The sequence below is a fragment of the Cryptotermes secundus genome, unplaced genomic scaffold, assembly GCF_002891405.2.
Source record: "Cryptotermes secundus unplaced genomic scaffold, Csec_1.0 scaffold156, whole genome shotgun sequence".
Classification (NCBI taxonomy): Eukaryota; Metazoa; Arthropoda; class Insecta; order Blattodea; family Kalotermitidae; genus Cryptotermes; species Cryptotermes secundus.
In genome coordinates, this window is record NW_019727089.1 from 135,295 (window position 1) to 149,875 (window position 14,581).

General features: G+C 40.7%; 1 protein-coding gene across 11 annotated transcripts in view; it reads left to right on the forward strand.

Moving 5' to 3' along the window:
* Positions 1-14,581, forward strand: part of LOC111864305 (titin) — a gene marked incomplete at its 5' end in the record, with an annotated part of 253,509 nt that overhangs the window by 130,361 nt on the left and 108,567 nt on the right. For 10 of the 11 annotated variants that reach the window (XM_023851449.2, XM_023851450.2, XM_033751371.1 and 7 more), the window contains 1 exon segment: positions 1,083-9,668. In XM_023851449.2, the coding sequence (XP_023707217.2) occupies positions 1,083-9,668 (8,586 nt within the window). 11 annotated transcript variants of the gene reach the window in all.

Here is a 14,581-nt window from a genome sequence, read left to right on the forward strand (position 1 = left end):
GTGCAATATCTATTTTTGTGTAGCACGATATTTTGAAATAGTTTAAGGCAGTGTCAGAGTTCTGGTTGAGTTGTATAACGCTTACTGATAATAAAGTGGAACCATATTTTGCCATTCAAGTTTTTAATTTTTTTTCCTTATATTTTTATTTTAGTATTTTTAATATTTATCCTAATTTGTGTCATATTGTCGCTGCAATTTGGTTTGTGTTGTGTTCAACAATATATTCTGTTCAGTAATTAAACTCTCCAGCAGTGCTTCTGTTGCAGCAGTAAACATCTAACAAGATAATTCTTGTAGCAATCTGTCTCCGTCCACTTCTCACACTTTCCCTTTTACTTCAGAACACTAACATTCTTATACATGCGTTGATTCTTCTGATTTGACTGCTTCAACATGTAAGCATTCTACATGTTAACACAAAATTGCTTCACATTAACATGGTACTGGAACTGTTTCATAACTCACTCTTGTTTGCTAAGGCAGCATTCCAGTATCTTTACACTGGTGCATATCAATGCTTCATATTAGCATCATATTCAAGACTTACAGCACATTTTAAATGCTTCACACTAATCTGGTATTGAAACTATGCACTTTTGCTTCACATTAACACAGCATTTTAAGTGCTTCTAGATCATTCCAAATGCTTTACAATATGATAGGTTCAAACTGCTTCTTCAGCTCTTAAAACAGTTGGCTTGAAGCACAGTAATGTCTCAAACTAAACAAGACATGAGGTTGTAGTGTCCATAATTAGTGCACACATAACAATCAACTGATAATTGATATGTGTATCCTGGATTATGGATGACTTTAAATTTAAATCAGCCATAGTTAGCCATTGATACCAGAATGTCTTACCTGATTAGCTGGAGGTTACTGCTTGATATGTGTCAAGGTGTAACCTACTTGTGAAAAAGATCTGGGCATGAGAACAGATTGTCATCAACCTGAAACACAGAATTATTTCTTAAAATTATATATTATTTTCATTGGCTTTCAGTATGGCTGACTTAATGAGGGACATATTTTCACAGAACAAGTCCATATAACACATTTACATTGACATACTTTCACAGAAACCCTCGAAGAAACAGACCACGTACGCACAGCATCTGGGACTGCTGCATCCAAACCACAAGAACACAAGCCTTTGAAACAACTTGATAGGGAAGAGGGAGTTACTATTACAGAAATACCTTTAGATGAGCAAACGACAGTCACAGAGCAGTCCCTTGCAATTGTCACCCAACCCATGGAGGAACAGGTTGAATCAAGTCAAAGGAAGAAACAAATGGAGAACCTGGAGGAGGAAGAAGAAGAACTGATCATCATAGAGAAATCCAAGGGTCGTAGTATTAGGCGGCAGAAAGAGAAGATAGTGAAGCAGCAATCAAAGGAAGAGGTAGAGGTAGAGATTGAGTTTGTGGGGGAAGGTAAAAGGAGGGTGAAGAAAACAATAAGGGCCAGGCAACCAGATACCGAAGAGGAAGTCAATGATGAAGAACATGTAGAGGCACTGAAACCTCTTTCAGCAAAATCTCTTCAAGGGTTGCCCCTTATTAGTCCCATACATTTGGCTGAAAGTATACCTGCAGCTGTTGTTACAGAGATAATCACAGACAGCAAGGTGATGCAGGAACAAGTGAAAGTCAGCCTACTAACACACACAGCTGTGTCAGAACAGCAGGTGGAAACAGAAGAACGTGAACAGGACACCATACAGAGAATAGCTCCTGAAGGTGAAAATGCTGCACCAAGTCTTGATACCATTGAACCTTATCTGGTAATAGAACATAATGTCCATACAAGAGCAAGTGAATTTGAGACAACATTCAAGCCACAGACTTATGAGGCAAGCAAAACTATTGTGTCTAGTGAAGGTCTACTTATTAGTGAGACTCTGCCTGATCATAAAATGGGTGTGGTCCAGACTACCACAGAAGTCCAAGAAACTCAAGCAACTATTTCCTTATCCCTAAAGGAAGCTACTTCTGTAAGTCAAACTGAAGTAGCCTTGAAGGAAGGAGATGTAAAAATTGATACTTTACCTAAAGGTCAACATGCAGACAGATCATTGATTCCTCAAGAAGGGTTATCTATCACAGAAGTGACAGAAGGAACATCAGAAGACAAGTTAGATGCCCTATTAAAGCCAACTCCTGTAAAACCAAGAATGCAAGTGCCATCTTCAGAGCCCTTAGTAGTTAGTGAAGTGTTTGCAGAAACCAGACCTGGGAAATATTACCCAGAATTATTTGTGGCTACAGAAGTGGCTACCAGATCATTCATAACACAGCAACAAATTACAACTCACGAAATGAATGCTCCAGAAAAAGAAAGTGAATATATCCCAGGGCGACTTCCGCCTTCACAGCAAGCTGGAGTTGGGGTTATGCCTGGAGAAAGTGTACTTGTATCTCAGCTGGATGTGCAAGAAAAGGAAGGAGATTTGTCACTTCAACGAAAGCTTGAAATATCAAATGCAATAGAAGATGTAACAGTAGTTGAGGGTATCTCTGTAAGTGTAGTGCAGCCACATCATCATGAACAAGACCTCAGTGTTCAGGTGAGAGAGGAAAAGACAGCGGGTGTTGATTTCACTCAGCAAGAGTCTTTTGTAACTGCTGAAACAACAGTTTCAGAACATGAGGGTCCGTACATCCCTGGAGAAACACCACAAGGAAAACAAGCTGACAGTTCTGTTATTTGTTTTCAAGTGTCAGATGTGTCCATATCTCTTATCCAAGAATCAGAGGGTGATTTTCTACCAACCAAGTTACCCATTGGTGCCTGTGCTGAACCAAACGTTAGCCCTGAAGAATCAATAACAGTTTCTGAAATTCAGACAGTAGATCTACCATCTGAATTTTCTGACTTTCTACGATACCGCATGGATGAAGCAACTACCAAATTGGAGACACAGGAGACAAAGGAAATTTCTTTTGTTTTAACTGAAGAAAAAGAAGGCTTTATTGAGAAGACAGAGCAGCTCCAACCGTGTAAAGTAGAAGAGTCTTATAGACCACAAACAGGAATCAATGTAGAGCATAATCAAGCAGTTGAACAAGAGGGTGAATTCCCTGTTTATGAATTACCAGAAACACACAAAGTAAAGACAGTTCCTTCACATCCTTTGCATTCAATTGTTGTGGAGGAAACTCTACCAGCTGGTCTCATCAAAGATCTAATAAAAGAGAAGCCACACTCTGGTACTGCAAAACGGGACCAGGAAGTCTGTCAGGAGGTGGTTATTGAGGAGGCTGTTGTAGGGGAAGGATTGAAATCATACAAAACAGGATCACAACCAGATCAGAAAATAGCAGATGTCACTGTCTTACAAGAGGAAGGAGTGACAGTAACTGAAGTTGTTACAGAGGACCGGGAAGTTACATACACAAGACCTGAGCTTCCTGCTGAATGTTTTGCATTGCGAGATATATCACCACAGAATGTTGCCATTAAGGCTGAGGTGAGGCCTGAATCCACTGCAGAACCACTAATTGAGGAAGTTCCAGCTAAGAGCACTGCTAAGCCAGACCAGACCACCCTGGAAAGCCTCGTGATCAGCCTTTCACAATTGGTTGAGAAAGAAGGAGAGTTTAACAAAGACATAAAACCTGATACAAAACAGGCTAGTGTGGAATGGGGTGAGAATCTAACAGAAATATCAGTGATGCAAATATTCACCCATGATAAGGAAACTGACTATATTAGTGAGAAAGCACCAAATTTGATTACAGCTGCACCTAATATTCCTGGACGTGAGGTTGCTCTCACATCTGAAACAATGCCTGAATTACATCTTGGAAAATTGGACTATGAATCACCAACACATGGGCATGCAAAACCTGACAGTGAGCCCCATCATGAGCTTTTGGTGACTGAAACAGCAATAAGTGAAGCAGAGAGAGAACTCAGAGCTGATACAAGACCAGGTCAGAAGACAGCTGATATTTCTGTAGATGCTGGGCAAGTAATTTCAGTGACAGAAATTGTAGCAGAGCATAAGGAAGCCATTCTAGAGGCTCTAGATTTACCTAAACATCGTAAAGCTCTCATGGATATCTTTGGTCAGGAAGTAGCTGAGAAGCAAGAAATTGTAACGGACCTGACGCTTGGTGATTGGAAACGTCAGTCACCTGTAAAAGAACAAGCCCATCCAATGCAGGAAGGCCTGGAATGTGCCATATTATTGCAGCCTACTGTTGGTGAAAAGGAAGGTGATTATAGTGGGAAAATAAAACCTGATCAAAAGCAAGCTGAAGTAGTATTTCAGGAAGGTCATGTGTTGAGTGTTACAGAAGTTCTAATTCAGGACAGAGAGCAGCCTTTAGCCACACAAGAAACACCTGTAAAGAGAACTGCAACCTCTGATATCGGTACTCAAGGAGTGGCACTCATGTCAGAAGTTGTTACAGATCAGAGTTTAAAAGAAATTATTCCAACTGAAACAACCTTTGCAGAAGCAAAGTATGATCAAATACCCTACCGAAGTATTATTCAGAGCGAAACTATAATTCGTGAAAAGGAAGGCGAGTATATGCTTGATATCATACCTGAAATAAAGAAGGCAGAGCCAGGCTTTGAAGAAGAACAGGGCATAACTGTTACACTGGTAACCGTGGAAGACAAGGAGAGCAATTTAGTTTCTCCTGAGAAACCTACAGAGATGAAGGCATTACCTGATGTTATAGGACAGGAAGTAGCAGAAAAAACAGAGGTTATTACAGGAAGTAGCACTACAAATTTTTCCACTGAGTCCCCACTCTGTGCACAGGCTATTGCTGAGCAGTTGCCATACCAAAGTGTGATTCTGTCAGAAACAGCTCCTGGAGAACGTGAAGGAGATTTCAGAGAGAGTCTCAGACCTGACTCCAAGAGTGCAGATGTATTATTTGAAGAAGGGAAAGGGATCTCCATCACTGAAGTAGTTGCTGAAGATAAGGAGGGTGAATGTGCTTCTCCTGAGAACCCCGAGAGTAAATTTGCCACACCAGACATATCAGGTCAGGAAGTGGCTCAGAAGACTGAAGTCATCCCTGAGGCAAGAACAGGCGAAGTGACTGTGGAATTTCCTTCCAAAGTTCAAGCTAACCCAGAACAGCTCACGTTTGATAGTGTTGTTCTCTCTGAAACAGCGGTCCAGGAAAGTGAAGGAGAATTCAAAGGAAAGTTGAAATTTGATACTCACAGTGCAGACTTGGCATTTGAGGAGGGTCGCAGTGTAACAGTGACCCAAGTGACATTAGAAGATAAAGAAACAGACTATGTGACACCAGATAAGCCAAAAGAGAGGACTGCTCATCTTGAAATATCTGGCCAGGAAGTTGCACAGAAGTGTGAAGTATTAACTGAGCTTGGTGTAGGGAGTGTGACTGTAGAGAAAGCAGTAACTGCCAGTGCTCAACCTGAGCAATTGCCTTTTGAAGGCATTGTGCAAACAATTTTAGCAATAGGAGAAAGTGAAGGGAAGTTCACTGGAGATACAAAACCATTTTTGACAGTGGCAGAACTGGCATTTGTAGAGGAGAAAGGAATTACAATAACAGAAGTCACTTTAGAAGATAAAGAAGAGAAATATTCGGTACCGGATCTTCCGCAGACACGAGTAGCACAGCCAGATGTATTACCACATGAGATACCACAGAAACTGGAGATTGTAGCAGAAGTGAGAGTAGGTACAGTTCTAACAGAAATGCCAAAAACTGCTACAGCAGAAACACAGCAGCTTCTTTTCCAAAGTGCAGAACAAAGTATTACAATAATAGGAGAGGCAGAAGCTCCTTTGAAGTCTTTCATACAGCCAGATGTAAAGAGTGCAGATACTTCGTTTGAAGATACTAAAACTGGAGTAAGCATCACTGATATTATAATTCAAGATAAAGAAGATATTTATGTAACGCCAGATAAACCTACCCAGTATAAAGCAAAGCATGAAATAACAGCTCAAGAAGTGGCAGAAAAAACAGAGATTATTACAGGAAGTAGCACTGCAAAATTTTCCAGGGAATCCCCAGTCCGTGCACAGGCTATTGCTGAGCAGTTGCCATACCAAAGTGTGATTCTGTCAGAAACAGCTCCTGGAGAACGTGAAGGAGATTTCAGAGAGAGTCTCAGACCTGACTCCAAGAGTGCAGATGTATTATTTGAAGAAGGGAAAGGGATCTCCGTCATTGAAGTAGTTGCTGAAGATAAGGAGGGTGAATGTGCTTCTCCTGAGAACCCCGAGAGTAAATTTGCCACACCAGACATATCAGGTCAGGAAGTGGCTCAGAAGACTGAAGTCATCCCTGAGGCAAGAACAGGCGAAGTGACTGTGGAATTTCCTTCCAAAGTTCAAGCTAACCCAGAACAGCTCACGTTTGATAGTGTTGTTCTCTCTGAAACAGCGGTCCAGGAAAGTGAAGGAGAGTTCAAAGGAAAGTTGAAATTTGATATTCACAGTGCAGACTTGGCATTTGAGGAGGGTCGCAGTGTAACAGTGACCCAAGTGACATTAGAAGATAAAGAAACAGACTATGTTACACCAGATAAGCCAAAAGAGAGGATTGCTCATCCTGATATCTCTGGTCAGGAAATTGCTCTAACATCTGAAGTACTCACAGAGCTTAGTGTAGGTCACTTGCCGTCAGAAGTAGCACCTACATATAAAGCCCTGTCAGGGCAAAAGCCACATGAGAGTATCATACAAACACAGGCAATTATTCAGGAGCAGGAAGGAAATTTATCTGAACAACGCAAACCAGATTCAAAGTTAGCGCAGCTGATACTTGAAGAAGGTAATAGTGTGACAGTAACTACAACAATTCCAGGAGACAGTGAAATTGAATTTGTTGCTCCTGAAAAACCAAAGGAAAGAGTTGCTGTAACAGATATTTTAGGAAAGGAAGTAGCAGAGAAGTCTGAAATTATACTTGGCTTAAGTTTTACTGAACTGAAACAAGAAACACAAATTTCAGCTTGGGCTAATCCTGAACAATTGCCGTATGAAAGTGTGATGCTTACAGAAGCAGCTATTCGTGAAAGGGAAGGCAAATTTGATGTTGATAAAAAACCAGATTCTATGCAGGCAGAACTGGACTTTGAACTTGAACACAGTGTCACTGTATCTCAAATTACTCTGGGTGACCAAGAACGTTTGTATACAGCTCCTGAATTGCCTAAGGAGAGGAAAGCCTATCTAGACATCAGTGAAAGTCAAGAAGTAGCTGAACAGATGCAGGTGATGCCGAATGTTGCCATAAAGGAATTAGAATATGTGGCTCCTCTTTCTGAAGAAGCCCGCCTGGGTCAAGTAACACTTAAGAGTGTGAGTGTTATGGAAGGTCTGGCACAGGAGAGTGAAGCAGAGTTTACTGGAAAATTCCTACCATCAACAAAGAGAGCTGATACCCTTATTGAAGAAGGAAGAAAAGTGCAGATGGTTACAGAAGTCCTTGTGGAAGATAAAGAAGGTAGGATTGATAAACTTGATATTCCACAGGGAAGGAATGCAGAGACAGATATATTTGGAAGGGAAGTAGCTGAGAAAAGTGAGGTGTATGCTGAAATATGTGTTTGTGACATTACTACGGCACTGCAGCAGCAGCAACAACAGCTTACTGCCAATCTTCAGCAAATTCCATTTGAAAGTCTTCTTCTCTCTGAAACGATTGTGACTGAAAAGGAAGATGAAATGAAGCCTGATCATATGGTTATAAAGAAGAGTGCACAAATGAGTTTTGAAGAGGGTAAAAGTGTGACAGTGACTGAAGTGATATCTCAAGACAAGGAGTCTACTTACATTGCACCAGAAAAACCAAAAGGCGCTGTTGCCCAGCCAGAAATTCTTGGTAAAGAAGTTGCAGAAAAAACAGAAATTGTATCAGAATTGGGAATAATAGAACTCTCAGAAGATATCCCTTCAACTGCCTCTGCAGTTCCAGAATCTATACCATTCCAAGTAATTGTACAAACTGAAGCAGATGTTCAAGACCGGGAAGGTGAATTCACTGGGGCGTTTAAGCCAGGCACGAAGAATGTAGATGTAACTTTTGAGGAAGGTAAGAGCATTATTATAACTGAAATCATAACAGCAGAGGATAAAGAAGACAGGCATATGACAACAGAAATACCCATAGGTAAATTGGCGCACCGAGATATAACCACACAAGAAATCGCTGAGAAATCTGAAGTGCTTGCTGACATCTGTTTGGGTGAAGTTGTTGCTGAATCACCTCAAAAAATAATTGCCACTTTGGAACAGCTGCCCTATGAGAGTATAATACAGACTGAAAGCATGATCGGAGAACATGAGTCAGAATTCAAAGAGGAGATGCATTTAGTGAAGAGAAATGCTGCCTTCACTTTCGAGGAAGGAAGAAGTATCAGTGTAACACAGGTTAATGTTGAACATAAAGAAGATATCCTTCAAGCTCAAGATACACCAAAGCAGAGAACTGCACAGCCAGATGTAATCAGCCAGGAGTCTATACAACTAAGTGAAGTTCTGACACAGATGCATGTTGGTAAGGTAACACACACACAACCTACTACAGAAAGAATTCAAGCAGATCAGGAAACTGTCGAAGGCCTCATCATTTCAGAGGGAGATGTTCAAGAGAAGGAAGGTATATTTGATGCAGTATTTAAGCCTTCAAGCAAGACTGCTGAAATTCAGTTTGAGGAAGGAAAAGTAATAACAGTTTCAGAAGTCTTGATTGAAGATAAAGAGGAAGAATACAAGGCACCTGAAGGCCCAAAGCATAGAATAGCCCAACCAGACATTACTGCCCAAGATATTGCAGAGAAAACTGAAGTTATTGTTGAGTTTGGTGTTAGTAAATTTACCAGTCAGATGCCATCTACAGCAGTAGCTAATACTGAACATCTCACATTGGAGAGTCTGGTCCAAGAGCAAACGGCAGTCATTGAGAGTGAAGGTGAGTTTGGAAGTGTGTTTAAGCCTGACACAAAAAGTGCAGAATTAACGTTCGAAGAAGGTAAACGAGGAATAACAGTCACTCAGATAGTCGTGGAAGATAAAGAAGGAACTTGCCAAGATCTTGACCTACCGAAAGAGCGTAGTGCTCAGCCTGAAATAGTGGGACAAGAAGTAGTCCAAAAAACAGAGGTAATCACCGGCCTTGCACCTGGAGAAATTGCACTACATACATTACCACAAATAGGTCAAGCTAGTCCAGAGCAGCTTCCTTATGAATCTGTTGTACTGACAGAAGCAACTGTAAGGGAGAGTGAAGGAGTGTTAAAGACAAAAGCAAAGCCAGAATCAACAAATGCAGATCTTTCCTTTCAAGAAGAACAAAGTATCACTGTTACAGAGGTTATGGTTCAAGACAAAGAAGGAATAAAAATCATTACAGGAGTTGCCAATGAAGGGGTAGCCCGCCCAGATATAATAGAGAGAGAAGTGGCCTTGAAGTCAGAGGTCCTTCCTGAAACTATGGTAGGGCAATTAGATATTCAGGTTCCAGAGCCTAGTGTCGCGATGCAGGCTGTACCTCAACAACAGCACAGCCTGGTAGTAACTGAACTTGGCACTGGAGAGCTGGAATCTGTGCTTCCTGATTTGGTGAAACCATCCTCAAAAACCACCATTATCTCCTTTGAAGAGCAGGAAGCTAAGCTTCTTGTAACAGAAGTCCAGCCTGAGGACCGAGAGGGTGAGTACTTAATGGAATCAGAAATTCCAGAACAGTATGGAAGGGTTGGATTGAAAACTAGTCAGGCAGTAGTACTGGAGGAGATAATTGCAGGGATAGATGTAACCGCATTTAGTGGGGACAAAAGTGTAACACAACATGAACATGCTGTAATGGGTCATTCCACTAGCAATAGGGCAGTATCAGTATTTGAAACAATGTCAGGTGAACGGGAAGGTAAGTTTAACGAATTAGTGATCCCTGAATCTAAGACAGCCGAATTAAACTTTGAAGGCACAAATCGTGAAGTCACAATTGTAGAGATTAGATCCCATGACACTGAAACAGATTTTGTACCAGAATTAGTACCTAGCAGACATGCAACAGCAGATTTTACACATGCAGAATCAGCTGTAGTGCAAGAGATGAGATTGGAAGAATTTCTAGGCGATGTTCATAGCTCAGTCCCCAAAGAGCAAACTGTTCAGGTAAGCCATGATTTGCGGGAGGGTGTTACTGTTACAGTTCCAGAAATTACAGAAAACGAAACTGAGAATGAGAGTATTTCATATGACACTGAAGTGAAATCTGCAACAGTATCCCTTGCAGAGAACAGAAGTGTCACAGTAAGTGAAACTGTTTCGCAACAAACTGCAGAAGATATATCTGTGACCTACAAAATGAGAGAAATGCAACCAGCAATAAATTTGGTTACACATGATTCAGCACCAGAAATACAAGAATCAGTTCCTGGTCAGTTAGTCAAGGAAATTGCACTTCCCAAATTAAAGAAAGAAACAACAGCTAGCTCAAAAATTATTTCTCAACAAGCAGCTGTCATACAGGTGATGACAAGCCAGCAAGATGTTAAATGCTTTTCTGCTTCCTTTATGCCAGAAGAGACATGTGCTAAATCAGAATTTGAGGTTAGACAGGTGGCAGTGGTACAGGAACCTGATACACAACACAGTACAAAGGACTTTGCTGTAAACATCCCTATAGAAACAAAAGCTCATCCACATGTTCTGGCCCAGGAAGTAGCTATAATTCATGACGAAGAACCTGAAGAAAATGTAGGGGACTTCATAGCCACTGCTACACCCGTAGACTCACTGGCTAAACCTGGGATAGTGATTCAAGAAATTGCCATTACACAAGAAGCTATTACTGAAGAAGGTCTTGATGTCATTGTACCTAAAACGTTAAATGAAACCACTGCTAGGTTGCAGGTCACCACAAATGAAGTAACTGTTACTGAAGAAACTATTTCTCATGAAGATACAATGAATCTTGTAATCTCAGATTTGAAAAAGAGCTCTGTAGCAACTTCAGAAGTTGTTGCAAGAGGTATTGCAACAATTGAAGAACCACAGACTCAACATTCTATAAGGGAATTCACTGTAACAGAAATTTCAAAGGAGGCAATGGCTACATTTGACATTGTCTCATCAGAAGCTACCATTGCACAGCAGCCACATGCTGAAGAAAATGTTTATGATTTGCAAGATTCAGGGCCCAGTAAAGCATTGCAAGCATACCCTGCAGTTGTTTTCCGAGAAGTTGCAACAATAAAAGAGACGCACCCAGAAGATAATCTGTCTGACATGGTTGTTAGTGAAAGAGCAAAGGAAATTAAGGCAAACACTGGAATAATTATGAGTGAAGCTGCCATTACAGAACAAATGATCGCTGAACAAGATGTTTCTGACTTGTCAGTGCCAAAGTTATTAAAAATGTCACAAGTTACATCAGGTGTAGTGAGCAGAGAAGTTGCAATTAAAGAAGAGTTTCTAACTCAACAAGGTATAGGTGTGTTTATAGCTTCGAATATCGGAAAACTATCACTAGCAACACCAGAACTTCAGACACAACATGTAGCAGTTACTGAGTTAGCACAACTGGAACAAAGCATCTCAGACCTAGAGCTTAAAAATCTGCAGAAGCAGACTCATGCTAAACAAGACATAGTTACAGTAGATGCAGCAGTTACTGAAGAAACCCAAGTGGAACAAAATACTACAGAACTGGTAGCTTCTGAGCTTAAAAAGGAGTCTCAAGCAGTTCCCGAAATTATAACAAGAGAAGTGGCAATTACTTTGAATCCACATGTTGAAGAAGATGCAGCAGAGTTAGTTGTTTCTGAATTACGAAGAGAAACTAATGCAAAACCTGAAATGATGGTGAGAGAGGTTGCCATATCTCAACAGCCACACACTGAAGAAGGGGCCGCAGACTTAGATGTACCTGAATCACAGAAAGGGACTGCAGCAAAACCTGAAGTTGTGAGCAGAGAAGTGGCAATATCACAGCAATTAATTGCAGAGGAAGAAACTTCTGATTTTTATGTTACAGATCTATATAAGGAAACAAAAGCAAAACCTGAAATTGTTATCAAGGAGGTTGCTCTAACACAGCAACCACTCACAGAAGAAGAGGCAACAGACCTGGTTATATACAGTTTACAGAAACAATGCACAGCAAAGCCTGAGGTTGTGTCCAGGGTAATAGCAGTATCGGAACATCCACTTACAGGAGAAGAAGCCTCGGAATTGATTGCACCTAAACCGCAGGAAGAAAGCAAAGCAAAGTCTGATGTAGAAATTAGAGAAGTGGCCGTAATACAACACCCACTCACAGAAGAAGGGACCTCAGATTTTGTTTTATCTGAACTGCAGAAAGAAACAACAGCAAATTCTTCGATTGTCAGTAGAGAAGTAGCCATCTCTCAACAGCCAGTGACAGAAGAAAGCACCTTAGACTTACATATAGGAGATACACGCAAAGAGATAGTAGTGAAACCTGAGATTGTGTCCAGAGAAGTAGCAGTATCACAGCAACCACTGACAGGAGAAGGGGTCTCCAAATTGATTGTATCTAATTTTCAGACAGAAACTACAGCAAAATTTGAGATTGTGACTAGAGATGTAGCAATAATACAGCAACTACAAACAGAAGAAGGGGCCTCAGTGTTGGCTGTTGCTGAAATGCAGAAAATGACAGCAGCAAAAACTGGTGTTGTGAGTAGAGAAGTAGCAATATCTCAGCAACCATTCACAGAAGAAGGGGCCTCAGACTTAATATTGTCTGAATTAAAGCAGGAAACAAAAGCAAAACCAGAAATTGTGTCCAGAGATATTGCCATATCTGAACAACCACTCACAGAGGAAGGAACTTCAGAATTTCTTATATCAGATACACACAAAGAAACTAAAGCAGTGCCAGAGGTTGTGTCCAGGGAAATAGCAATATTACAAGAACCTATCACAGAAGAACAAGCCTCAGACTTATTTGTTTTGGAATTGCAGAAGAGTACTACAGCAAAATATGATGTTCCATCTAGAGAAGTAGCTATATCACAACAACCATTTATAGAAGAGGCCACCTCTGACTTGGCATTACCAATTTTACTGAAAGAATTAGAAGCCAAGCTAGAACTATTGCCACAAGAAGCTGCAATGACCCAGCAGTTATTATGTCAGCAAAGTGCAGTAGACTTTCAAGTACCTGAAGTAAAGGACACCTCCAAAGCTATGTCAGAGTTTGAAACTAGAGTGGTTGCTATTACAGAACAAGCACAATTTCAAGAAGGTTCTTCTGATCTGAATGTATGTGACTCACACAGAAAGTCACAGGCTACACTTCAAGTTGTAACCAGGAAAGCAGCAGTAACACATGAAACTCAACTTAACCAAGACACCCCACCCTTACTGACAAATGTCTCTTTAAATAAATCAATTGCACAGCCAGAATTTATTACCAGAGAGGTAGCCATTACTCAGTTATCATTACCAGTGCAGGATAGTGAAGAACTTCATATGCCTTCAGTGGCACAAACATCAATTGCAACTTCAGAATTGGTAACTCAAGAAGCGGCAATTTCTGAACAACCACAGTCAGAGCAGACACATTCAGAACTACAGGTTAAAAAACTTTTAAAAGAAGTACAAGCCAGACAAGAATTCATCACAAGGGAAGTTGCAGTGACTGAAGAATCAATTTCACAACAAGATACAGTTAGCTTGGTACACTCAGATTTGAAAAATGGATCTGAAGCCAGGATAGAACTTGAAACTAGAGAAGTGGCAATTATAGAACAGCCACAGACTGAAATGAATGTACCAGAACTTAAAATAAGAGAGATTATGAAGGAAGCTACGGCACAGTCAGATATTTTAACCAAAGATGCTGTGATTACTCAGCAGTTGCATGTTGAACAAAGTGTTTCAGAAGTAAATATTTTAGAACATCTGAGAGAAGTAAAAGCTCAGTCACAGCTTGAAACTAGAGAACTTGCTATAAGTCAGCAACTTCATGTAGATGAAGGGGCCACAGACTTTACCATTTCTGGAGTTCCTAGAGAATTACAAGCAACGTTTGATGTTTCATCAAGAAGTGTAGCTATTACACAGGAATGTATTCCTCAGCAAGGCTTAGAAGAATTGACAGGAACAGATATGAATCAAGTCTCTCATGCCACACAAGATCTTGTGACTTTTAAGACAGCAGTAACAGAGCAACCTACAATGCAGGAAGGTACAACAGATATACTTAACTCACAAGTAGCCAAAGAGTCGCAAGCTAAGCCAGCTGTGATAGCAAGAGAAGCTGTAGTAACACAGCAAGTGGACACACAGCAAAATGTTGCAGATTTTAATTCAGTTAATCACGATATGACATCACAGGCTGAATCCAGTGTTATAACACGAGAAGTGGCAATAACTGAAGAACCCCATACTGAACATGATATCAGGGATATTGAAGTCAGAAAGCACAGAAAAGAATCCATAGCTATTACCAAATTTGTAACTAAAGAAGTGGCTGTAACTCACGAAACAATCCCTCAGCAAGGTATTCAAGAACTTTTAACAGAAGAACTTAAAAGCGGTTCCCAAGCCATACCCCAGTTGACAACCAGGGAGGTGGCAGTAACTGAG